Here is a 24,844-nt window from a genome sequence, read left to right on the forward strand (position 1 = left end):
AAAGGTGCAGAAAAGTAACGAAGAATCTGCAGCGTCCACCCGGTGATCTGGTTCCTCGCGCTCTCTCTCAGCCTCACCTGTCCTTGTCGCTCACAACCAGTCACCGCTTCGGCCAGCCTGTGTCCCGGATCCTCTTTCACGAACCGGAGATGACCTCCCCTTTGTTCCTGATCACTGATAGTGAAATTCTTGAACATTAAAGTTTGTAGCCGCGATATGGAGACCTTATCAATTAAAGCTCGAAATTCAGCTTGGAAGTTTGGACACATCCTCTATTGCAAAAGGACGACTCTAAATAATAGAATGAATCCAGGTGAATTTGAGAAACAGAACCCATCAAAAGTAATGGCATATCGTTTAAAAAATGTTGTGAAAACATATCGAGTGATGACATAACTCGGCATGTTTTTTTTTTACAACTGTTTGGAAATATTACATTACTGACAATTATTTCACAGGGTCCTTCCAAGCACTCGTGTTTGGGTCCAGAAGTAGGAGAGGGCTAGTGTACTGGTGGGTGGGCGAGATGCAAAACAGTGCCATCAAACGGTAGGACCCTCTCCTGGCTGCTGGTCCCTGTCGGGTCTTACAAGATTCTGTTGGGGGGGGGGGGGGGGGTTCCCCGGAAATACACTGTGTTGGTTTAGAATGCTTTCTGAAGTCCCTGTAGACGGTGCTTGGGGAAGTCCGCAGTTGCTCCCTCCCCTTCTCGCCCCCTGGATGAGGGATAGAGGAGTGGCGAGAGTGAACACGATGGGAGAGCGTAAAAGGTTGGCTTTTTGTGTGCGCTTTGCACAGACCCTAAAAGGAAACTCACTGTTTCCTGCCAGCAGAGCCCGTTCAGAGATCGCCAGACTGAAGAAGGTCGCCATGGACAGGAATGGCTATGATCTACGGAGAGTCTGCGACCACCGAATCAACCCGGAGCGTGAGTATTCCAGCACAATTCTCTCCTCTCCAACCTTACAGGTGTGCCAACATGTGGGGCGTCGAGGGCGAGAAACGGGCGGAATTTCAGTCCTTGGTTAACTCGTCTCTGCTTGTTCACTGGGGTGGAGGGGTGGGGTCGGCTTTGAACCCACTTTATAGATGGGTCGGGGTGGGGGGAGACTGCCACGTTTAATTCAGCCTGGGCGCTGAGTTGTAGAAGACGATCTCCTGCGCTGAACAGGTTGCAAAGTTCCTGACGAAACAGCGAGGCGCCAACTTTTCTCTCTAGATCCAAGGTACTCCCGCTCCAGAGATTTACTTATCCAATAACACGGTTCAATACAAGCCCACGAATTTGTGCTCCTGCTAATTTCGCGGATGATAACAACACCGAACCAACGGGACAGGGCTTTATTACAAAATTAGCGGCGTAATGCATTCGAAATCATTTTGTGGAAATAACACGCGAGGTCTGTGTACCACTCACTGAACAAGTAAGAAGTTCTGGTAACTTTCACGTCACCGATCTATTAGTTGATATAAAGGGCCGGCAGCTTAAAGGGCAGCAAGGTTAATTACTGCATCGCGGGCCGTCTGTTTAAATCATTAAAAATGATGTCAAGTGTCAATGCACTCAACCTTTACCGGAGGAGACACGGAGAGGGGCAGAATCCCGGTCTGCTTTCACGGCCTTTCTCTCTTGAATTTCCACGGAGTCTGGGATGGGATCTTGATCCTTCCGTCCGTCTGCTTGCTTTAAACTGCCGGACGCGTGTTGGAAGGGAGCCTACTTCTAAAAGTAACTTTGAACAACTTTCGGAAAGGGTAACAGGCAGAGAGTCTTCAGCAACAAGGCGAGAGACGGTGACAACCCGACGCAGAAGAGTTTTCCGCTTCAGAGCCGGACTGTTCCGAGGAGGATTCTTAATGTGAGCTTTATGCCATGGCAAACTCCACGCGAAAAGATTAATATGGCTAATTCCATAAAGCACTAATCTAACACTCATTTACGCTGAAACGGAACTTTACAAATTTCATCCAGTTTAGTTTCGTTAGGATATTCGAGTCAACTGTAATAAGTTTCTGGTCTTTATGGGAAGGTGTAAAACTCGTGTCCCCCCCCCCCCCAGACCAAAGCATACCCCAATTAAAAAGGTGCGAGAGGGGTTGGGTTCTTTACTCAGCCAATACTTGAGGTTGAAGAACCGCATACTCTGATATACTAATAAGCCGGCTGGGACCATCTTCAGGGTGCTTTGAACGTGCCTGCCAGGGCTTAGAGGAGAAAGTGAAACATCGGTCTGGGTGCAGCTTGAAGCACCTGACAGATCCGCAACCGCTGTAAAAATAACACTGACCACGTTCACGGCGAGGGCTAGAGATGCCTTGAACGCCCCACTTGGGGGAACGAGTCTTAAGGGGGAACAGGATCACGACGAGCCCCCTCGCGTATTCCATGATGCTGTAAACCGGTTTGAGCTTGCTCCGCGCCTCTAACCCCGTGCTAAATATGTGACAAGATCGCTTAGGAATTGGTGGCCACCTGCTGCGTTATTGGAGCAGTCCGCCCTGAGAGTTTCACATGTCGCCCTATAAATATCGAGGGAGCTAGTTCCTTCATTCAGATGCACTTGGACCAGGCAAACTCAGCTAAAGCAATTGTCCAGGCCCTGTCAGTTGCTCCGATTTAAAGCCCGGAGGAGAGCTAATTGGCTACGCGAACAAACCGAGATGTCAGTCGGATTGCCGTTGCTTTAGTGACTCGTGGTTTGGTTCTGTAAAGGGCGGACGGTGGATTTTAAGTCACTGTTTTCCGTCAAGAAGCTTCTTGATTTACCTCCGATGAATGTATTTATTGGATTTGTCAGAACACGATAAAAAAAAACTTGGTGAAACCAAATGAGTAACTGTGTTCTTGATTCCAGCGTCAATGTGCAGTAATTAATACTCTCATGTCAATCGGAATTCAATGTCTTTGACCTGGAATTCTGAATTCAAACTAAACTTTAACCATTTTATCGGCGCTTATATGGAGCTGAGCCTTCAAGATGCGCTTTGCACAATCTGAGTGGTGACCCTTATAGCGATGACAGCAGTTCAGAAGGACACCGTTCATCGCATCGTTAGCGTAGACTTCTTGATGTAGCTATCTAATTGCTCTCAGTTCCGCCCTATGACATTCTCCTTAAATACTTACCCAATAGTTTATGAAATCTACCAGAAAGCTGATCTGCATTTCAGCAAGTGAAATACAGGCCTTTATTGCAAAGAGGGAGGTTGACTGCAAATTCACATGGCGTTGGTGAGAATGTGAAGTGTTTGGGTCTGTGCAAATCCATAAACAAGCTGGAGAAGCCCAATCTGAAATTTAAAAAAAACATAAAATGCTGGAAATCATTTGCAGGCCATTCAATGTTTCAGGAAATTGGAGTGTTAAGGAAATACGTTGAAGACCTTTCATCAGTTGTGGGAAAGAGAAAACAAAAGAAGATGAAAGTTCATATAAGTTGCAGTGAAAGTCAAGGGAAGGGTAAATAGGAGAGAGGGACTATCTGATGAGGGGGAAGCTACTGTAGGAAGAAAGTATGGATGCCCTATGGTCCAATGGTTCACTGGAACTTGCTTGTCTTTTTGCTTTCTCAGTTCTGATGAAGGATCTTCAACCTGTAACTGTTTCTCTTTCCACAAATGTCCTACTGAGTGTTGTCACCATTTTCTATGTCTTTACAGTTTTGGTCTGCCTATTTAAGGAAATATGTACATGCCTTGAAGGCAATGTGGAGAAGATTCACTAGACTGGTTTCTGTGGTGAGGGCATTGTCATATCAAATAACAAAAAAAAAGTGGATTTGTTTTGTATCCTCTGGAGTTTAGAAAAACTAAAGGTGATCTCACTGATTGTAATGGGATTTTACAGGAGGATACTGTGTTGTTGCTCCCAAAGTGGGAGTTTGGAAGTGTTGGTTCTAACCTCCAGATAAAGGGTGGCCCAGTTGTGACTGAAATGGGGAGAGTAAATATTCCATCACATTCCAGGTGTGCCTTGAGAATGATGGAAAGATTCAGAAGCTGAATCTCTACACCCAGCCTCTGATATGTTCTTGTAGCCAATGTTCATGTAATTGTCTAAGGATTCATCATGTTGATATCTTTGAAGATGAAGCGAAGTTGATTAAATGATGTACTTACTTGTCATTCTGCATGTCATGAATGTTACTTGAGCATGAGGCTTTATTATCATATACATAAGTACAATGTCCAGGTGTACTGAAATTCTTCCTTACATCAGATATGTCAACTACAGGAGCATAAATTAAATTACCACAATTTGAAACAGCAAAAATGGGATAATAAATATGAAAGGATAGATAATTAATAAATATAGACATTTGGAGTTGATGCACAATCAAATGATGTTTCAACATTTTTATAGTCTAAGAGCAGTTTACTTGAAGGCTTAATATTATCCAGGTGTTGCTAAATCCAAGAATGGACTATGTTACCTGATGAACTTTGTACATAATTGAACACTGTGCAGTGACTGGCAAGCAACAGCATTCCCAAGACACAATGAAGGAAAGGTAATTGATGAAGAACCCAAAAATTGCTTGCATATGGGACATGACCACAGGAAAAGATGGAGTAAATGTGGTTGATTTCCAAGGGCCACATTCACTTGGATTCTAAACATATGGAGCATCTTCCTCTTAGGCCTCATTGACTCAGCTTTACTGGGACTCCTTGACGCCAGACTTCAAGGCAACCGTGAATATTTCACAGCTTTATTTGAAGCAACGCTATACAGAAGTTGAGTATAAATGATCCTGGCAGAATCTAAACAGCAATATGCAGGTAAATAAATGCTGCTTGACAACCCACTGACGAGATGATGATGAACAGTTGTCAGTAATCGCAGGATTACTGCCCATTTTCGATGATGCCAAGAGACTTCATGAGAACTGGAATCAATGCTGATGAATGCTGTGGTGGTACAACACAGTGACACCTCCTTTAGAGGGTGTGACTTGTCCATGAGATACAATACACCAGAGGTAGCAATAGATTATATTTTTTTGTCACATACACTAATTACACAAAAATACTTTTCCTTTGTTGGCCCTGTAAAGGCACACGGAGCTGCTATTAGTCCAGAGCCACTATCAAGACAAAAAGAGAAGGAAAAGAGATCCTCTTTTGAGACATTGTGTTCTTAGATCCACCACCTCTTCACAAGCTGCTGCCTCCTGACCAGCAGTTGCTACAGAGCCTTTGTAGCAACTCAGCTTCTCATTATGTGATAAACAAGGCATCCAAGTCACCCTTCTCTGCCTCTGATTCCCATCTCCCGAAGTAACTTGGAAATTGTCAGCACCTGAGGCCCTTTGGGAACCCTGCTTACTGTCGGCACCCTCAAGAATTCCAGTTCGCACAAACTGGTTGCTGGTGTCTCATGTCCTGATATGAAGCTTTCAGATGCCAAGCCCCAAACTAGAGCCTTGTCTGCTGTTGAGAATTAAGTCTAGACTGCTGAATCCTTCGAGGGTCTTTGTTCAAGATGTGTGGGACATTGACAGTTCTGTGACTGCCTACTGTGTTGAGTCATCTGTGTGATTGTCATTCCAATTGTACATGACCTCAGCTAATAGAGCTTTGCTGGGTCAACTGGGCTGGTTGTCATATCTGAGTACAGAGCCTAAATCATTGTCTGGAACATGATTATTCAATTTACTTTTTATGAACTGAAATTGTAGGGCATTTTAAAGTGGTGCTAATATCATCCATATTGCTGAGTATTTGGAATCACATAATGAACAATGAGAACAAACCTCTCCTTAAAGAATAGAAGATTTTCCCCTTCAATCTGGTATTTGTGATCAACACAGGTGATACTTTTCATCTCATAAATATTTGATTCTTTAACTACCTATCTGCCATGATGGAATTTATTTTCATACCTTAAACTCACTGGTCCAAATCTCTTGGTTACTGGTTTATTAATCAATCAGTCAAAGTCTACTTTTAACCTGTGAATTTTCTTTGACCATTGTTAATCTGTGAGTTCTTATTCTCAACCCTTAGATTTATGGTGCGACCTGAGAGAGCCTCTGCTTCCTCAGGAGTTTGCGGAGGAGCTAGTGGAGTTGTTCAAGTGAACCGGTATGGACTTGAAGGGCCGACATGGCCTATTTCCGTGCTGTAAACGGTTATATGGTTAAAAGGAACGGAGTGAAGTATCCCAGACAACAGTGGCTTATAATGAAATAGGAACATGAGTAAAGAATCCCAGAGAACGGGGACTTATAAAGAGTAAAACAGCATGAGTTAAGAATCCCAGAGAACATGGACATAAATAGAAAAGGAACAGAGTAAAGATTCCCAGAGGACGGGGACTTATAAAGAGAAAATGAACATGAGTAAAGAATCCCAGAGAACGGGGACTTTTATAGAGAAAAGGAACAGAGTAAAGAATCCCAGAGAACGGATATTTATAAAGAGAAAAGGAACATGAGTAAAGAATCCCAGAGAACAGTGACTTATAAAGAGAAAAGGAACATTTGTAAAGATTCCCAGAGAACAGCGATTTATAAAGAGAAATGGAACGGTGTAAAGTATCCAAGAAAATGGGGTCTTCTAAAGAGAATCTATGAGGACCTGGAAAATCTCAAGATGTAGCGACCTGAGAGAGCCTCTGCTTCCTCAGGAGTTTGCAGAGGAGCTAGTGGAGTTGTTCAAGTGAACCAGTATGGAGTTGAAGGTCCGACATGGCCTGTTTCCGTGCTGTAAATGGTTATATTGTGCACCAACTGCAACTATTTATTTATCTGTCCTCTCATATTTATTATTTCATTTTCTATCTTGCCGTTATTGTGATAATTTAATTTGATCAATTATACCTTGCATACCTGCAAATAAGAATATCAGTGCATCTGTACTTGTGTGTTTGACAATAAATTCTTGTTTTCATCAAGTATGATTCCTATCCCCACTTCCAAGCACTTGGTCCCTACTCTTCAATGCATTGGTGATTCAAGTGCTCGTCTATTCTTCAATGTTGTGTGACTACCTGGTCCTAACACACATTCAAATTCCAGCTACCCAATGCACGAAAAAAATTATTTCCCAGATTCCCTCTAAATCTTTCACCTTACCTTAGATTATAACCTCAAGTTTTAGATACTTCTGATATTGGGAAAAGTTTTTGTATGCCTTCATAATTTTGTATGCCTCTATCAAGTTCCCCTCAACCCCCTTGGCACCAAGGGGAACAAACCAATCTCCCATTCTTTCATCATAACTGTAATGTTCCATCTCAGGCAACATCTTAGTAAATCTCCTCTGCCACCTCTCCCATGTAATCATATCTGTCCATTGCTGTGACAACTAATGTATTATAGGAAGGACTTGATTGCAGTAGGGAAAGTGCTTTTACCAGGATTTATAAAGTTGCATTGTAACTTCACTGCTCTCAAACTCTCTTGGTTTGCTAAAATAAATGTTTTCACAACACCTGAAACAAAACAATACACAACCTGCTGGAGAAACTGAGTGGGTCAAGTAGCATCATGGGACGGGGTGGGGCGTGACATTTCAAGTTGGAGCCTTTCATCAAGAAGAGTTCATCCAATCTTGAAGAGCTCTGCCGCAAAACATTGACAATTCTTTCTCTCCCTCTGATGCTGCTTGACCTGCTGAGTTCCTCCAGCAGGTTGTGTTTTGCTCCAGGTTCCAGTATCTGCATGTCTTCATTCTAAAAAAAATACTGCAAGACCTGCTGAGTTCCTCCAGCATTTCAGTGCTTTTACTATTAAGATAGCTGAGCTCATAGAATGAAGCTGATTGGCAAAAGAACCAAATGTAATATTTGAAAAGTATTTCTAGTACACAGAGTGCTTAGAGTCTGGGATACAGTGCAAGTGAGATTATTGTACTCAAAAGGGAGCTGTGTAGTTATCTGAAAGGAAAGAACTTGGAGAGGGACAGGAGTTAGAACTTGCTGGCACATGGAGTCAGTATGAAGATAACAGGCTAAATGGCTGTTCATTGAGCTCTGGCAATTCAGTGACTATATGATTCCTTTGATTGGAATAGGAAGTCAGTATAATATTTACATGAAAAGATGGTTTAAGAAAAACCTTTCAACCATTTTTTCTGACTGTCATACATGCTCGGTTTGAATGTACCATCAATCTGGCATTAACTATGTAATGTTATTTTAATAAGCTAATGTCCATATTCCCAGTATAAAAATAGTTCTAATCACATCATTGGAATGTTTTGTTTGCAATTAATTCATGCTATTGTTTAAAAAAAAATCTCTGAAAGGTATACAGGTGTATTTGCAGAATATAAATGTAACTGTAATATTTTAAGAAGTATTATGTGTTCACTCCAGTATTCACTCATGGAATTCATTTCAAGAGGAATAGAACAGAAGAGCAGAGATATGATGTTGAGGCACTGGGGAGACCTCACTTAGAGAATTGCAAGCAGTTTTGGGCTCCTCATTTAAGAAAAGATGTGCTGACATTGGAGAGAGTTTAAAGGATATCTTAACATAACATAACAATTACAGCACGGAAACAGGCCATTAGGCCCTTCTAGTCCGCACCGAACCAAACACCCCTTTCTAGTCCCACCTCCCTGCACAATGCCCATAACCCTCCATCTTCTTCTCATCCATATACCTGTCCAACCTTTTCTTAAATAATACAATTGACTCCGCCGCCACTATTTCTCCCGGAAGCTCATTCCACACGGCTACCACTCTCTGAGTAAAGAAGTTCCCCCTCATGTTACCTCTAAACCTCTGCCCCTTAATTCTTAACTCATGTCCTCTTGTTTTAATCTTTCCTCCTCTTAACGGAAATAGTCTATCCACATCCACTCTGTCTATCCCTTTCATAATCTTAAATACTTCTATCAAATCCCCTCTCAACCTTCTACGCTCCAAAGAATAAAGACCTAATCTGTCCAATCTCTCCCTATACTCTAGATGCTTAAACCCAGGTAACATTCTGGTAAACCTTCTCTGCACTCTCTCCACTCTGTTTATATCCTTCCTATAATTAGGCGACCAGAACTGCACACAGAACTCCAAATTAGGTCGCACCAACGTCTTATACAATCTCAACATCACCTCCCAACTCCTATATTCCATGCAATGATTGATAAAGGCCAGCATACTAAAAGCCTTCTTCACCACCCTATTCACGTGAGTTTCTACCTTCAGGGAACGATGTACCGTTACTCCTAAATCTTTCTGCTCTTCTGTATTCATCAATGCTCTCCCATTTACCACGTATGTCCTATTCTGATTCTTCTTACCAAAATGAAGCACCTCACACTTATCAGCATTAAATTCCATCTGCCATTTTTCAGCCCACTTTTCTAAGCAGCCCAAATCCCTCTGCAATCCTTGAAAACCTTCTTCATTATCCACTATTCCACCTATCTTAGTATCGTCTGCATATTTACTAATCCAATTCACCACCCCATCATCTAGATCATTAATGTATATAACGAACAACAATGGGCCCAATACAGATCCTTGAGGCACACCACTGGTCACCGGCCTCCAACCTGACAGACAATTATCCTCTACCACTCTCTGGCCTCTCCCTTTCAGCCAATGTTCAATCCATTTGACTATCTCAAAATTTATACCTAAAGACTGCACCTTCCTAACTAACCTTCCATGTGGTACCTTATCGAAGGCCTTACTGAAGTCCATATAGACAACATCCACTGCGCTATCCTCATCCACATTCCTAGTCATCTCTTCAAAAAATTCAATCAGATTGGTCAAACATGACCTTCCTCCCACAAATCCATGTTGAGTGCTCCTGATCAGACCCTGTCTATCCAGATGTTTGTAAGTACTATCTCTAAGAATTTTCTCCAATAATTTACCTACCACAGATGTCAAACTTACAGGCCGATAGTTGCCAGGCTTCCTCCTTGAACCCTTTTTAAATAACGGAACCACATGCGCAATGCGCCAATCCTCCGGCACTATCCCCATATCTAAACACATAATACTTCTTACCAAGAGTGTTCTTATGGTAGGAAAGTGTAGGACAAGAAGGCACAAGTTCAGGATTGAAAGGTGTCCGCTTAGACCAGAGATGCATGTGGAGGAATTTCTTCAGCCAGAGGGTGGTAATTCCGTGGAATTTATTGCCACAGGAGGCCAATCTTTGAATGCATTTGAGACAGGTATTGATAGGTTCTTGATTAGCCAGGGCATCAAATGTTATGGGGAGAAGGCAGTGGGGCTAAGTGAGGAAATAGATCAGCATTTGATTAAATGGCGGGACAGACTCAAAGGGCTGAATAGTCTATTTATGCTCCTATGTCTTATGGTCTTAACTGCACACAGAATGGTAAACATACCACTGGATCAACTTCTCAATATTATTTTCCATAATTGTACTAAAAATGCTGTTTCTGGAAAGATGACAGATGAAAGCTCTTAATAGTCCCTTGGGAAGATGTGCATGATGTGACTGAATTTTATGTTTGGTTGTGAGTGAGAAATTTAATTCTGGAACTAGATTATTAGCTTCTACAAAAGTAACTTGAGATATTGCATTATAAAGGATGATGGTAATGAGAGTTTATTGTCATACATTAGTATACAGGTACTACCAAAAATACTACAAACAATATAAATTAAATTACTACACAAGATTTTAAAAAAGCTAATAGATAAATATTCACATTTGCAGTTAGTGCAAATAAAAATGGTAGTGTCACTGATCCTTGATGATCCTGGAGAGGTGTTATAGTCAGGGTCAATCAGGGAGGTCGATGAAGCTGAAATACTGGGATAAAAACTGTTCTTGAACCAAGAGGTACCAGACCTCTGGTCTCTGTACCTTCTGCCTGAAAGTAGCAGCAAAAATAAGCAGCCCTGGATGGTTGAAGAACTGTTTCATAATTTTCAGCAAAAATCCACATCATCATTGAGAAGAAATAGGCCACAACCACCCACTGCACTTCCAGCAGCTTCTTCCCCACCAATAATATCTGTGTCACTCACTACAAGGCCTTAAACACTCTTGTCAATCTCACAATGGAGTTGAGCTGCCTTTTCTTGCAGTAAATCCTGTTCCAAGGACATCTCCTGTGCATGTGGGGGTGATGATGCAACACCCTTCAAGAACAAGTTAAATTTTAAACTTAGACATCAACATGGTTACAGGCCCTTTCGGTCAATGAACCATTGCTGCCCTAATAGCCCAATTAACCTACAACCCCCATATGTTTTTGTCGGGTGGGAAGGACCAGAGTGCCGGAGGAAACCCACACAGGTGTGGGGAGAATGTACAAACTCTTTATAGGTTTGATAGATTTAAACTTTGATCACTGATGCTGTAACATCTTTGCACTAATCTAGTGGTTCTCAACCTTTTCCTTTCCAGTCACATCCCACTTTAAGTAATCCCTATGTCATCGGTGCTCTGTGATTAGTAAGGGATTGCTTAAGGTTGGACATGGGTGGGAAGGGAAGGTTGAGAACCACTGCTCGAGACCCAATTGTTTACCTAAATATTTTGCTTGAGAAAAATTGTCATTGGCTCATTTCCTCTGGAGTCGTGAAACCGTGCACATAACGAGTCAATTAGGGATGATTAAAACAGTGGTTTTCAAACTTTTTCTTTCCACTCACATACCACCTTAAAAGCAATCCCTGACTAATCACAGAGCACCGATACCATAGGGAATACTTAAGAGGGTATGTAAGTGGAAAGAAAAAGATTGATAAACACTGCATTAACCACTGCGTTAATGTTAGCTAACCACTAACCAATGGAAAAACATTTTGCAACTTGACACCCAACAGTTGATATCTGAATTTCCTTTAATATTAAGGAACATGGGAATAAAAACATCTTCATTGTCAGTTCTCCCATTGCATATTTTATGAATGCAACAAAATATATTCTACCCTACATCACGTGCAGTATTAAACCCAATAATTTATTTCAACCATATCCTGATAAAATCAAATCCTTTCTACTGAGGTTTGAATATTTGTTTCAACAAAGTTTTCATTAAGCAAACTGCTGCTTTAATATTTTAGGGGAAGCGATGGTCAGTTTCTTCATCTGGAACATGATCATAATCATGTATGTTCCTGTACATGCTACTAATAAATCTTGGCATTTCAAAACCCTAAAAGGCAATTCTGACCAATTATTCCTGAAAACAAGAACAAGGCCAATTCAATGGGGATGCTAGATGTTTTACTGAAACACCATCGTGAGGCAGACTTTAATGCAAAAACCCTCCACTTTTTTAATGGTGTTAGTGAATGGAGGAAGACTAATGAAATGATGGTGAATTTTGAGGTAAAGATTAATACCCAGCTTTCCGCCAATTTATTCAAAGTTATTGGTTCACTAAAGACCCATTACCTAGATCAGTAATCAGAATGAAATAAGGGTGCAGTGGAACCACTGTGTAACTGTTAGTGCAGCCTAATGTGAATTTACCTGTAACTCCTCCCATGAGAATCCCCATAAAGATGGTTATGCCCAAACCCTTCCCTCAGTATCTGCCTTGGGACTGGGGCAGCAACATGTGAGATGTGTCTACAGTTTATGGTGATTAAAGCCAATTAATCACTACTGGTCTGATACGAGTCAATGATAGCGTATCAATTTAATCACCAGACTTTCGTGGACAAGGCAATACGGGCTGATAAACTGGACACTGACCCTAAAGCTCCAGAGGCCTCCATAAAATTTGACCAGTGGCTGCACTGCCTCAACGCCTTCACGAGACTAAACAACACACAGAGCGAAGAAGATAAACAGAACCTACTCTTCACGTAGGTTGGCAACTGCGTTTTTCAAATGATCAGGGACTGCAGTAATTACGCAGCCATTATGGAGCTCCTGCAGAAAAAGTATCAAACCATGACGAATGTCATCTATGCCAGGTGTCTTCTGGGCCATCGCAGACCTGGTGAGTCAATGGACGAGTATATGCGGGTCCTGTGGGAGCTGGGGCGAGCCTGTGGCTGCTGAGACATTTCTGCTGCTGTCTACTTAGAGGAGCTGATCCGAGATGATTGTGTATAGCCAGCTTCAGGTCTGATCACATTTGACAGAGACTCTTAAAAAAGGGTGATCAGAGCCTACAGGAGGTCATGGACCTGGTCAAATTGCTTGAAACCGCGCAGCAAAATGAGGAGGTCTTCTCCTCTGGCAATGTGGCCGCCGCTATCTTGTGATGCGTGATCGCAAGTCATCTCTGTCGAGCATCCGAAGTCCCACTTCTGCGGCCATGCAATGTATCCACGTAGGAGGTCCCGGCCAGAAATATGACTTGTTCCAGGTGCAGGAAGAGGGGGCCCTACAAAAGGGTATGTTGGTCCAAACCCTCCTCCAGCAGCGCCATGTGCGGTTGGCAGCCATTACCCTCTTGGACCATATCACTTCAGGCACCACTTCCAGTCTGGGAGGACGGCTCAGCGGGATTGTGGGGACAACAACCGGGAATGGCATCACTTCCAGTGGCAAAGAACAGGACGTGTGCATGTCATGGGGCCACCATCTTGGAGGGCGCCATCGAACCAGTACAGAAGCAGTAAATTGGACAGTGACCAGACATTGGTCTCAATCATCCTGGACCAGAAGAGCCCACATCAGCTAGCCAGGTCTATGGTGGACATTGAGGTAAATGGTCACGTTACAAACTGCCCGGACATGACCATGGTCACGAGGTCATCAAGTCACTGCGCCACCTGTCCACTCTGTTTGGATACCCCTGTTATATTCATTGCAATCAGGGGCCCTTCTTTATGAATGAGGTGCGCCAGTACCTGCTGGCAAAGGGTATAGCCCATGAGTAGGACTACCAGCTACAACCCACGAGGGAACGGCCAGGTGGAGAGGGAAAACACTATCATTTGGAGGGCAGTCCTCCTATCCTTCAGATCAAAAGGCCTATCTGTTTCACAGTGGCAAGAGGTCCCTCCTCTGTACTGCTACAACATTACACCCTCCACCTGCCCAATGAAAGGCTGTTTTCTTTTCTCAGGAAGTCTGTGTCGGGAACCATGCTCCCATTCTGACTGATGAGCCCAGGGCCTGTTCTGCTCCAAAGACACACTAGGAGTCATAAGACAGATCCCCTCCACACTTATGTGGACTACCACAGAAAGACACTGTTTCTATCTGAGACCTGGCGCATGCCAGAAACTCCACCATCGACCAACTGGTACCCACCCCACAGGGCTACCAGTGACACAATCCCAGTAATGGCATCTGGGGCCCCATCCCAACTATGGACAGAAGAACCTACACACACACACCCCAACCCATTAATTCTTTTTAGCCACCAGACAATCAGCCTGTCATGCAAAACACCACTTAGGAGCCAACAGCTGACTCACAGTCGTCACTACAAAGGTCACAATGAATGACAAATCCCTGAGATGTGTTTGCTTGCATACTAGGGTTATAATAGAAATGGGTGCATTAGACTCAGCAGGTAGCAGCCGATTGGACAATTGAGTTCAACAGTTGAAATACAATTGAGGTCACGTGAACCAATCACCTCTATAAAAGTGAAGAACTGTGGTGGAATGGTCATCGAGGGAGCAATAATCATTGGAGTGCGCTGAGTCAAAGTGGAAAGGCTTGGCTCGAGGCTACAGTGAATAGGGGCTAAGGTGGTGGTGCAGGAGTTGAAGTAAAAAGGGACCAGCCTATTTGAGGATAAAAAAGGATTCAGTCGGTAGGAACACGTTAGGGCAGGTTTTAAATATCATATATTTTTTCCTCCTCCAGTCATAGAATATGGGTATGGCAGCCAAGGCAGGGGAATACTCCTCTTGCAGAATATGGGTTGTCAGAATCCATGATGACTTCATCTGCAAGAAGTACATCTAGCTGCAGCTCCTGACAAACTGAGTTAAGGAATTGGAGCTGGAGTTGGATGACAGTCATTTGAGGGAGAGGAGTTATGGGGTCACTATCACATTAGGAGGCAGGGAGAGAATAGGTGGATGACAGTCAGGAGAGGGAAAGAGTGCAGGGTACCCCTGTGGTTGTTCCCTCAATAACAAGTAAACCATTTTGGAAACTGTTGGGGGCATGACCTACTAGCTACAAGCCACAGTGATCAGTTCTCTGGCACTGAGTCTTGTCCTGTGGCTAAGAAGGGAAAGGAGAAGAAGAGGTGAGCTGAAATGAGAGGGAATTCCATAATTAGGGGGATAGATAAGAGGTTCTGTTGAAGAGATTGAGTATCCCGGATGGCATGTTTCCTCCCTGGTGGCAGGGTTTGAGATAACTCAGATTGAAATCATGGCATTCTCAGGAGGGAGGGTGACCATGTAGGGACCAATGATGTGGGTGGGAAGGGGAAGAAGATCCTGCAAGGAGAGTTCATAGAGTTAGGTGCTAAGTTGACGCATGGGACCTCCAGAGTTGTGATCTCAGGATTGCTACTCATGCCATGTGCTAGTGACATTAGAAATAGGAGGATAATGTAGCTTAACACTTGGCTAAAGAGATGGTGTAGGAGGGAGGGCTTCATGTTTCTGGATCATTGGACTCTCTTCCAGGGAAGGTGGGACCTATTCTGAAGGGACAGTTTGCATCTGAACTGGAGGAGGATTAATATCCTTGTGGGCAGGTTTGCTAGTGCTGCTCCAGTGGGTTTAAACTAGATTTGCAGAGGGATGGGAACTAGAGTATCAGAGCTGGTAGAGGAGTGCAACAGGGAAAATATGGCATGAAGATTGCATGCACTGTTAGAAGTCAATCGGTTGAATGTGATGGAAATGTTCTCAGGTGCATCTATTTCAAGAAAACCCATGCAAACACTGAGAGAACGTACAGACAGTGCGGGATTCAAATGCCATCCCAATCGCTGGCACTGTAACAACATTGCGCTAACCACCACGCCGTTGCCACAGATGCGAAAGTTAGTTGTGCTAGAGTCAGAAAGTGCATGTGATGTGATGGGTTCATCAGGGATGGAGTGTAAAGTGAGGAAATGTGAGGTTATACAAGTCGCACGATGCTATTGCCTCAGCACTGTCTCAGCACGATGCAGCACCATTGCCTCAGCACTGTCTCCCTATAACATGTGTAGGTTTTCCTAGGTCCGGCTTCCTCCTACCCTCCAAAAATGTACAGGATTGGTAGGTTAATGGGTGTGGTTGAGCGGCACAGGTTTCAATGGCTGGAATCAGCTTCTACCGTAAATATTTTTAAAATTTAATAATTTAGAGAGGAGATTAAAGTTATCATGGAAGTACAGCAAGTAATTAGGAAAGAGGAATCCCAGCCTTTAGTGCAAAATTCATGAGTATGAGGAGAAAACTTGGTGTGATAAAAGTTAGGATAATACTTTTCCCTTCTGGGTAGTGGAAGTTTCAGTATATGAGACAATCACTGGAAATCCAATCAAGGATTTGTTTGGCTGTTGGGGAGATCCTTACAAAGAGAGCAGTTTGAATGTGGAACTATAGGCCCAAGTGCAATTGAAATAAGTAGAGATTTTTTTTTTAAGAGAAGTGAGATGAAATAAGTAGAGATTTTTTTTTAAGAGAAGTGAGATGAAATAAGTAGAGATTTTTTTTTAAGAGAAGTGAGATGAAATAAGTAGAGATTTTTTTTTAAGAGAAGTGAGATGAGAGAATAGAATGAGTGGGTAAAGTAAAATGGGAGGAGGCTCTATTGCAGAATGATAAACTACCTCAGGCCAGTTGTGCCAGACTGTGTTCCTCTGCTATAAGATCTTTATTTTATGAATACTTTCATAAAAGTATTTCTGCTTATTTAACAGGAAATATCAAACCATCTTTTTATAAAATATCAAATCACCTTGCTAGAACTGTACAGTGTTTTACAGACACCAGATCTGGAGTGGGGCATCGAGCTTTTGGTGATGAGTGGAATGAGGTTGTGTATCTTAACTAGAGATTGAGCAGAATGTGTTAACGAATAAAACACATAGTCACTGAAAGGCATGTTTAGCGCAACGCTGTTACACCACCAGCAACCTGGGTTAGAATCCAGTGCTGTCTGTAAGGAGCTTGTACATTTTCTCCATGTCTGCGTGGGTTTCCTCTGAGGGCTCCAGTTTCCTCTCTCCTTTCAAAAAAGTACCAGGGGTGTAGGTCAATTGGGTGTAATTGGGCAGCATGGCCTCATGGGCTGGAAGGGCCTATATGTCTAAATTTAAAATATTCTGAGGAGACTTTGTAGGGTTGGTTCTAAAACAATGTTTCCTCTGATGGGAAATTGTTGAACTTGAGGACATTCTCAGGATATGGGGTTAAGTGGGAGATGTTTCCTCCAAAGGTCATGGGTCTTTGAAATGCTGTTTTTGAAAGAGTAGAGAGAATACTGAGTTATGAAATGCAATTAAGTAAGATGCAATAGCCTTTGAGGTTATGAGATCATGAAAAGTCAGGAGGAAAGTAGAATTGTGGTTGTAGATCAGTCCAATCATAATATTATTGCATGGCAGAGCTGGTTCAAGGGGCTATATGGCTCCTAGCTCCTATGAACACAGTGAGAATATGCAGGTAGCATCTCATCAAGTTTCATTTGATGTGATATCTATCCTAAGTTCTGATTGCATGACCAGGATCTGATCAGTTTGTCCAATTGGATTGAACAACACTTATTCCAAGCCATTGCATGGAATGTGTATACAAGGGGGAATCCCAGCTTATGTGACAATCAAATGCTTTTGAAAGATAGATCTATTTTTAAACTGATACACTCATGTTCTGAGAGCTATTAACAAAGTAGCTTATGCAGTGATCCACTGCTGTGTGCATGCCAGAGTGTTGTTGTCATCTAATATCCCATAAAAACGATTAACACCAAATCTTTGACATTCAGTTCATGGTCCAAGCTCATATACAGGATGTTGGTGTTGCCCAGTGCATCTGAAGATCCGGGTGATAATATAAATAGCATATTCAATGGGATACAGTTTGTTCCATTAGTTTTACAAGAGAAACAGGTCATCATGTCAGATATTATGTGAGTGTTGTGTAAGGTGTATGTGTGTGCTGAATAAACTGGGTATTTGCCTTTCATCGTAGCCATTGTTCTGCTGTGTAACTACTTTCAAATCATTTGTCTTCTTATACTTAAAGGTGATTTTGATATTTTATAAAAAGATGGTTTGATATTTCCTGTTAAATAAGCAGAAATACTTTTATGAAAGTATTCATAAAATAAAGATCTTATAGCAGAGGAACACAGTCTGGCACAACTGGCCTGAGGTAGTTTATCATTCTGCAATAGAGCCTCCTCCCATTTTACTTTACCCACTCATTCTATTCCATTTCTCTCATCTCACTTCTCTTAAAAAAAATCATCTCTACTTATTTCAATTGGACCTGGGCCTTTAATTCCACATTCGAACTGCTCTCTTTGTAAGGATCTCCCCAACAGCCAAACAAATTCCTGATTGGATTTCCAGTGATTGTCTCATATAATGAAACTTCCACTACCCAGAAGGGAAAAGTATTATCCTAACTTTTATCACACCAAGCTTCTTCATAATTGAAATATTTATTTTCAGTTGTTTTTTGATATTCTCATTTCTGCTGCACATTCAATCTTCCCCACAGAGACCAGTCTTGAGAACATTCTTCTTAATTGTTTGTGCCTTTATATCTATTTTATAACAATATATAGGGGTTAATAGAGAGAGAGTGAGATGGGTTCAGAGGTGGTTGGAAGATAGACAGCAGAGTGTCATGGTGGACAACTGTCCATCAGGATGAAGCCCTTGATGAGCAGTGTGCCTCAGGGATCAGTGCTGGGTCCCCTGTTGTATATCATTTATATTAATGATTTTGAGGAGGGGGTGGTTAACTGGGTAAGCAAATATGCAGACGATACGAAAATGGGGGGGAGTGGTGGATAATGAGGAAGGTTTCCTTGGATTACAAAAGGATTTGGTTTGTTTGAAAAAGTGGGCTGAAAGATGGCAGATGGAATATAGACAAGTGCGAGGTGCTGCATTTCAGAAAAAAATAATCAAAATAGGGCATGCAGTTAAGGGGAGGGCATTGAATTATGCAGAAACAGAGGGATCTTGGAGTTATGGTACAGAGTTCCTTGAAAGTGGATTCCCATGTAGACAGGGTGGTTAAGAAGGAATATGGTATGCTGCCTTCATAAATCATAGTATAGAGTATAGGAGCTGGGAGGTGATGCTGTGACTGTTTAAGGCATTGGTGAGGCCAGGTTTGGAGTATTGTGTTCAGTTCTGGTCTCCAAGTTATAGGAAGGATATAGATAAGGCGGAGAGGATGTTGCCTAGCTTACAACATCTAGAGTACAGAGAAAGATTAAGGAGACTGGAACTTTATTCCTTGGTATGTAGACGGCTGAGAGGGGATTTGATAGAGGTATTTAAAATTATGAAGGGAATAGATAGACTAGACGTGAGTAGACTCTTTCCCCTGAGGGCAGGGCAAGTTGGAACAAGAGGGCATGTTAAAGGAAAGGGGGCAAAACATTAGGAGAAATGTTAGAGATTGATTCTTCACTCAGAGAGTGGTGGCAGAATAGAATGATCTTCCAGAGGAGATAGTTGAGGCAGGGTCCTTTCTGTAATTTAAGAGAAGGTTGGATGGGTACATGGATATGAGGGGGTTGGAGGGTTATGGGCAGAGAGTGGGGGGGGGGGGGGGGACTAGTGGAGTTGTTCAAGTGAACCGGTGCAGACTCAAAGGGCCGATATGGCCTGTTTCCGCACTGTAAACTGTTATATGGCAGACTAGCCATTATGAAATAACTGAGAAAGCTCGACAGGCCAAATGGCCTACTCCTGCTTCTCTAGAAATGGAATTCAGTTTTGTTTACTCACGTGGCAACCTTGAATTATATTTCTGCTCCTTTTGGGTTTGACCATGAATTTCTGAGAATTTTATGGGTTTTCTTCTTACCAAAATACACATCTCTTTTCAAAATAAAATTGATTTTCCATTCAATACCTTCATTCAAAGCTCATCCATCAGGATATCTGGAGAAATATGAGATTAAGAGATTTATTTTAACAAAAATATATTTTATTCACAATAAATAATATGCAACAGGAAAACCATACAGAGGTGGTCCCTACCCCTACTTTCATATCCATACATTCCCGTCACTGGGTCTTGTTACATTGGATTCTATTTTTACCTTTACCACCACTGTTGCACCTTGTTGCTTCTACCCCCTCTGTTGTTTGAGGCTCTAGTCTGTGTTCCTTCCCCACACTGCCCTCACGTTGGCTGCACCAAGCACATAATTCTGCCATCTGGAAGGTATCAGTCAGCAGCTTTCCCTCAACAACATCTCCATTTGCTGAAAGACCAACAGGTTTTGGGCCGACCAAAGTATATCTTTCACTGAGTTGATGGTCTTTTTAGATGTCTGACACTGTGTGGAAATTCCTCTGACACACTGCTGCTGGGGATGAACCGTGACAAGGACCCTTGCATCCTTCTCAACATACTCTTAGCAAATCTTCATTCAGCAAAGAGGTGGGTGACTGTCTCCACTCCACCACAGACATCTTGGGACAATGTGTGCAATGGATGATGCTCCAGTCATACAGGAAGGACCTGACTGGGAGGGCTCCTCTCACCACCATCCATGCCAAGTACTGGTGCTTGTTTGTGAGCCTTGGCGATGAGACATTCCACCAGATAACCTGGATTGTCCACCCAACTATGCCCAGACCGCAGAGCCCACCTCACTGACAAAAGGCAAAGGAGGAAAAACCCAACACCCAAACCCAACCAACCAATTTTCCCCTGCAGCCGCTGCAACCGTGTCTGCCTGTCCCGCATCGGACTTGTCAGCCACAAACGAGCCTGCAGCTGACGTGGACTTTTACCCCCTCCATAAATCTTCATCCGCGAAGCCAAGCCAAAGAAAGAAAGAAGATCTACACAAAATAGCAGGCGTGGCCAATGCATTAAAATAAATGATGAAAAGGAAGTCTCGCAAGAGTTGGAGATTTGGCATTGTATAATTGAGAGTGAGTGTTAGGACGAGGAGGAGGATGAATGTACCGAGCCTAGAAGGAAGAGGTTAGGGATGGGGTGGGGAGGGGGGTCCACCGCTGCCACATCAAGTGGTGCCCCAAGCATGTGCTATGCCTGCCATTCCCTAGATATGCCCCTGCCATCGAAACCTCATCTCTCAGTTTCTGCAGGACATTCCATGCTAACCACTGCCTGATGGCCTTGTGGTCAAAGGTGTTGGTCTGGAAATACTCTTCCATGAAAGATAAAGCAAATTGAAACAGATTAATTAAAAAGACCTAAATGAAACTTCCATGTTTTGGTTTCAGATGTTCCTGTTTTTCACAGACAGTGGAATTACAGAGACCATGAACCATAAAGTTTTTTTTTCCATTTCATTTTATAATTATATAATTATCATCCATATTTTATGATAATAACTTTTTTGTCTCCATTTTTACACATTTTTTGCACTTTATTTTCACCCCACTCCTATTTCCCATCATGCCCTTCAAGGACAACATGGCCAGTCAATGTTTCACTTTGAAATGTCATCTCACATCGATTTGAAAACCTCCATTGCCATTTACATGGATAGCACAAGCTGTGAATCTGAAAGTAAATCATAATTTTCATCCGGCTTTGAGTGATCCACTTGGGTGGACATGTATATAGAAATTTCTTGGCCTGAACTAATCTTGCAAGATCATTATTCCTTCAGTGGCTTTGACATGGAACACAGAACAGCACAGGAACAGACTGTTTGAGAGGAGTAGAACATTAAAAACAAGGTTGTAATGCTGAGATCTTATAAGGCATTGGCCAGGCCACATTTGGAGTATTGTGATCAGTTTTGGGCCCCATATCCGAGGAAGGATGCATTGACATTGGAGAGGCTCCAGTGAAGGTTGTGAGGATGATCCTGGGGATAAGAGGATTAATGAATGAGGAGCACTTGTTGGCTCTGGGCCTGTACTTGCTGAATTTTAGAAGGATGAGAGGGTTCTCAGTGAATCCTGCCCAATATTGGAAGGACTAGATAGAGGGACATGGAGAAGATGTTTTCCAGTAGTGGGAAAATCAGTTTCCACTTCCCAAAAATGTGCTGATGAGTAGGTTAATTGGTTTCCATAAATTAACCATAGCATGGGTAAGTAGAAGGAGAAATGGGGAAGAATTTTTGGACATTTATGACAGAAATGCTTGCATGAATATGAGTACAAGAACAGGAGGTAAATTATCTCCAAATCAATGGGGATCAACTTAAATTTTAAAATTTGAATTTAGACATACTGCATGCTAACTGGCCTTTCCAGCCCATGAGTCCGTGCTGCTCAATTACACCCAATTGACCTACAACTCCTGTACATTTTGAAGGGTGGAAGGAAACCAGAGCACCCAGAGGAAAACCACGCAGTCAAGGATAACGTGCAAACTTGCAGACAGCACTGGATTTGAACCTTGGTCATTAACAATGTAACAGCGTTGGGCTAACCTGCAAAAGTGGTGGTAGAATAGGTTAAAATGTGGCAAAGTTTCAGATGATCTCATACACAGAAGATAGAATTAAGGAGGCTGCTGCAGAATGAGTTGGATTAGTCAGGTCCAGATGAAGCATTGGCAGGATGGAAGGTGGACAACAGATGGGCTTATGCAGGGATGGAGTTAGGCAGCTTTTGATGCATGATTTACGGATTTTTAAACTTGAGCCACTATATTTTTTTGAGGAGAACTACTCACACTGGACTTAGAAGTTCTCACTTTTTGTCTCTTAGCTGCAAACAAGAGCAAGGGTAAGAGAAGCAGTACGGTTCAGACGGAGCCAAGGGAGAAACTACAACCCTTCGATAACTCAATGATGTTCCACAATGAGATGCTCTGCTCCAAACCACTGGACAAAACAGATGTCAATATTGACTATTCAAAAGGGATTGAAGATATTGGATATGCACAACCTGAATCCATGGTAAGTGGGAAGTTCTTTTCTTGAAAGGAAGTTGAAAATAATTTGCACTACATCTACAGTTCCATTCTTTGAAGTCGTTCATTCAGCTCTGCCCTGAAGCTCAACAAGTTGTCGAGGAAGAGAGTCTCAGTTTTCCAAAATCCTTCATGTGAAAACATTATCCCTAACTCAGATTGAACTGCTAATTTTTTTTTTTAATTCTTGTTTTAAGAAATAGTTTCTTACAAATTATTTTTTCCATCCTCTATTCATCTCTTATAACCCAGTTAAATCATCTTTTTCATAAGCCTGGTGGGCCTGTGAGGCATACAATGGTGGTGGGTGGAAGGGGTTAATTTTAATATGTGACTGAATGTGAAAAGAGGCATGATCAATAACCTTGTAGTGTTCTTTGATCATCTACAAACCAATGATGTGCAATTCCCAGTGAGATTGGGGTCTCTGATGTAACTTGCACTGTGAATTTTTCCATGGTCACTCTGTTGCAGAAATAATACCCATCTCTTTATACTTCACACCTTAAGTCATAGGAGCAGAAATAGACTATACAGCTCAATGAGCCTTCCCACCATTCAATCATGAGCTGTTCCATTCTCCCACTCAGACCCACTGCTTGGCCTTCTCCCCATAACTTTTGACGCCCTGGATAATCAAGAACCTATCAATGTCTGTCTTAAATACACCAACAATTGGCCTCCACAACCAGATGTGGCAACAAGTTCCACAGATAAACCACCCTCTAGCTGAAGAAATTCCTCCACATCTCTGTTCTAAGTGGATGCCCTTCAATCCTGATGTTGTGCCCTCTTGAAACTCTGAAATAAAAGCTAACAGCGAATAATTCCAGTTAATTTTTCTTTATACCAGTCCCTGCTTCAAGTTATTCTTGTGCATTGTCCATGAATACCTCCAATCCTCTCCTGTTTTGGAAAATTCTCTGATTTATCAGTCTTAAATCCAAAGATCCAATAAGATGCTATGAGAGATGGCTCCTGAATAGATTAAATAAAATGGACCAAATCTGTAATTGTTATGTAAACTTGCTAAATTAACATATGATTTATAAATTGTTCAGATGTGAATTGTTAATTTTGTTTTGTGATAATTTTTAACAATTTAAAGTTCAACCAGGTAGTAGGAAATTACAGGAAATAAAAATATGATTAAATGTGTTTAACAATTTTATTTTAAGATAATGTACGCTGGGTGTGTCATTTAAATCTAGTACTGATACAGAAAAATATTATGTTCATCGGGCGTAACAGAGGTGTAGCAGTTAGCGCAACGCTATTAGAGTGCTGGCCACCCAGAATTGAACCTGGGAATGTCTGTGAAGAGTTTTTATGTCCTCCCCGTGTCCTTGCATGATTTTCCTCCGGGTTCTCCTGTTTCCTTCCACCCTCCAAAAACTTATGGGATTGGTAGGTTTATTGGGTGTAATTGGGCTGCATGGGTTTCATGGACTGGAGGGTTTTCTACAGGGCTGTATCATTAAAATCTCAACCCAGAGAGATCTCAACAAATACTTGCTCTTTAGGTTACTTCAATAGCCTCAGGATATCCCAAATATTCAATTAAGCCACTGTCGGAATTCCTCAGTCCCATCCAAAATGTCATGAGGATTGGTGAAACACAAAAGTCTGTAGACAATGTGATTGTAATAAAAATATAAAAGTTCTGGAGGGACTCAACAGGTCTCAGAGCATCCACAGGAGGTTTAAGAATATAACCACCATTTCAGGCCTGAACCCTTCTTCAAGGTATGGTTGGTTAATGCGTTCTAGTGACATTGATTGAGGGATGAATATTGAGTAAAACTCCAGAGAGAGTTCTTTTGGGGTAGGGAGGAAATTGATCAAGTTTTCCTCAAGATTAAGACTGAAGATAGCCAGTGTAAAGAGGGGGGGGTTGGTAAGGGAGGGGTCAGTAAGGGATAG

The 24,844-nt window shown here is 42.2% G+C and overlaps 1 protein-coding gene across 1 annotated transcript in view; it reads left to right on the forward strand.

The window, feature by feature from the left end:
- Positions 1-819: 819 nt before the first annotated feature.
- Positions 820-24,844, forward strand: part of LOC138745087 (anoctamin-1-like) — a 243,741-nt gene continuing 219,716 nt past the window's right edge. Inside the window, exons 1-2 of the mRNA XM_069902195.1 lie at positions 820-928; positions 22,717-22,907. Of these exons, the coding sequence (XP_069758296.1) occupies positions 871-928; positions 22,717-22,907 (249 nt within the window). The 5' untranslated portion in view covers positions 820-870. The remainder of the gene's footprint in view (positions 929-22,716; positions 22,908-24,844) is intronic.

This window comes from Narcine bancroftii, chromosome 1, assembly GCF_036971445.1.
Source record: "Narcine bancroftii isolate sNarBan1 chromosome 1, sNarBan1.hap1, whole genome shotgun sequence".
NCBI lineage: Eukaryota > Metazoa > Chordata > Chondrichthyes > Torpediniformes > Narcinidae > Narcine > Narcine bancroftii.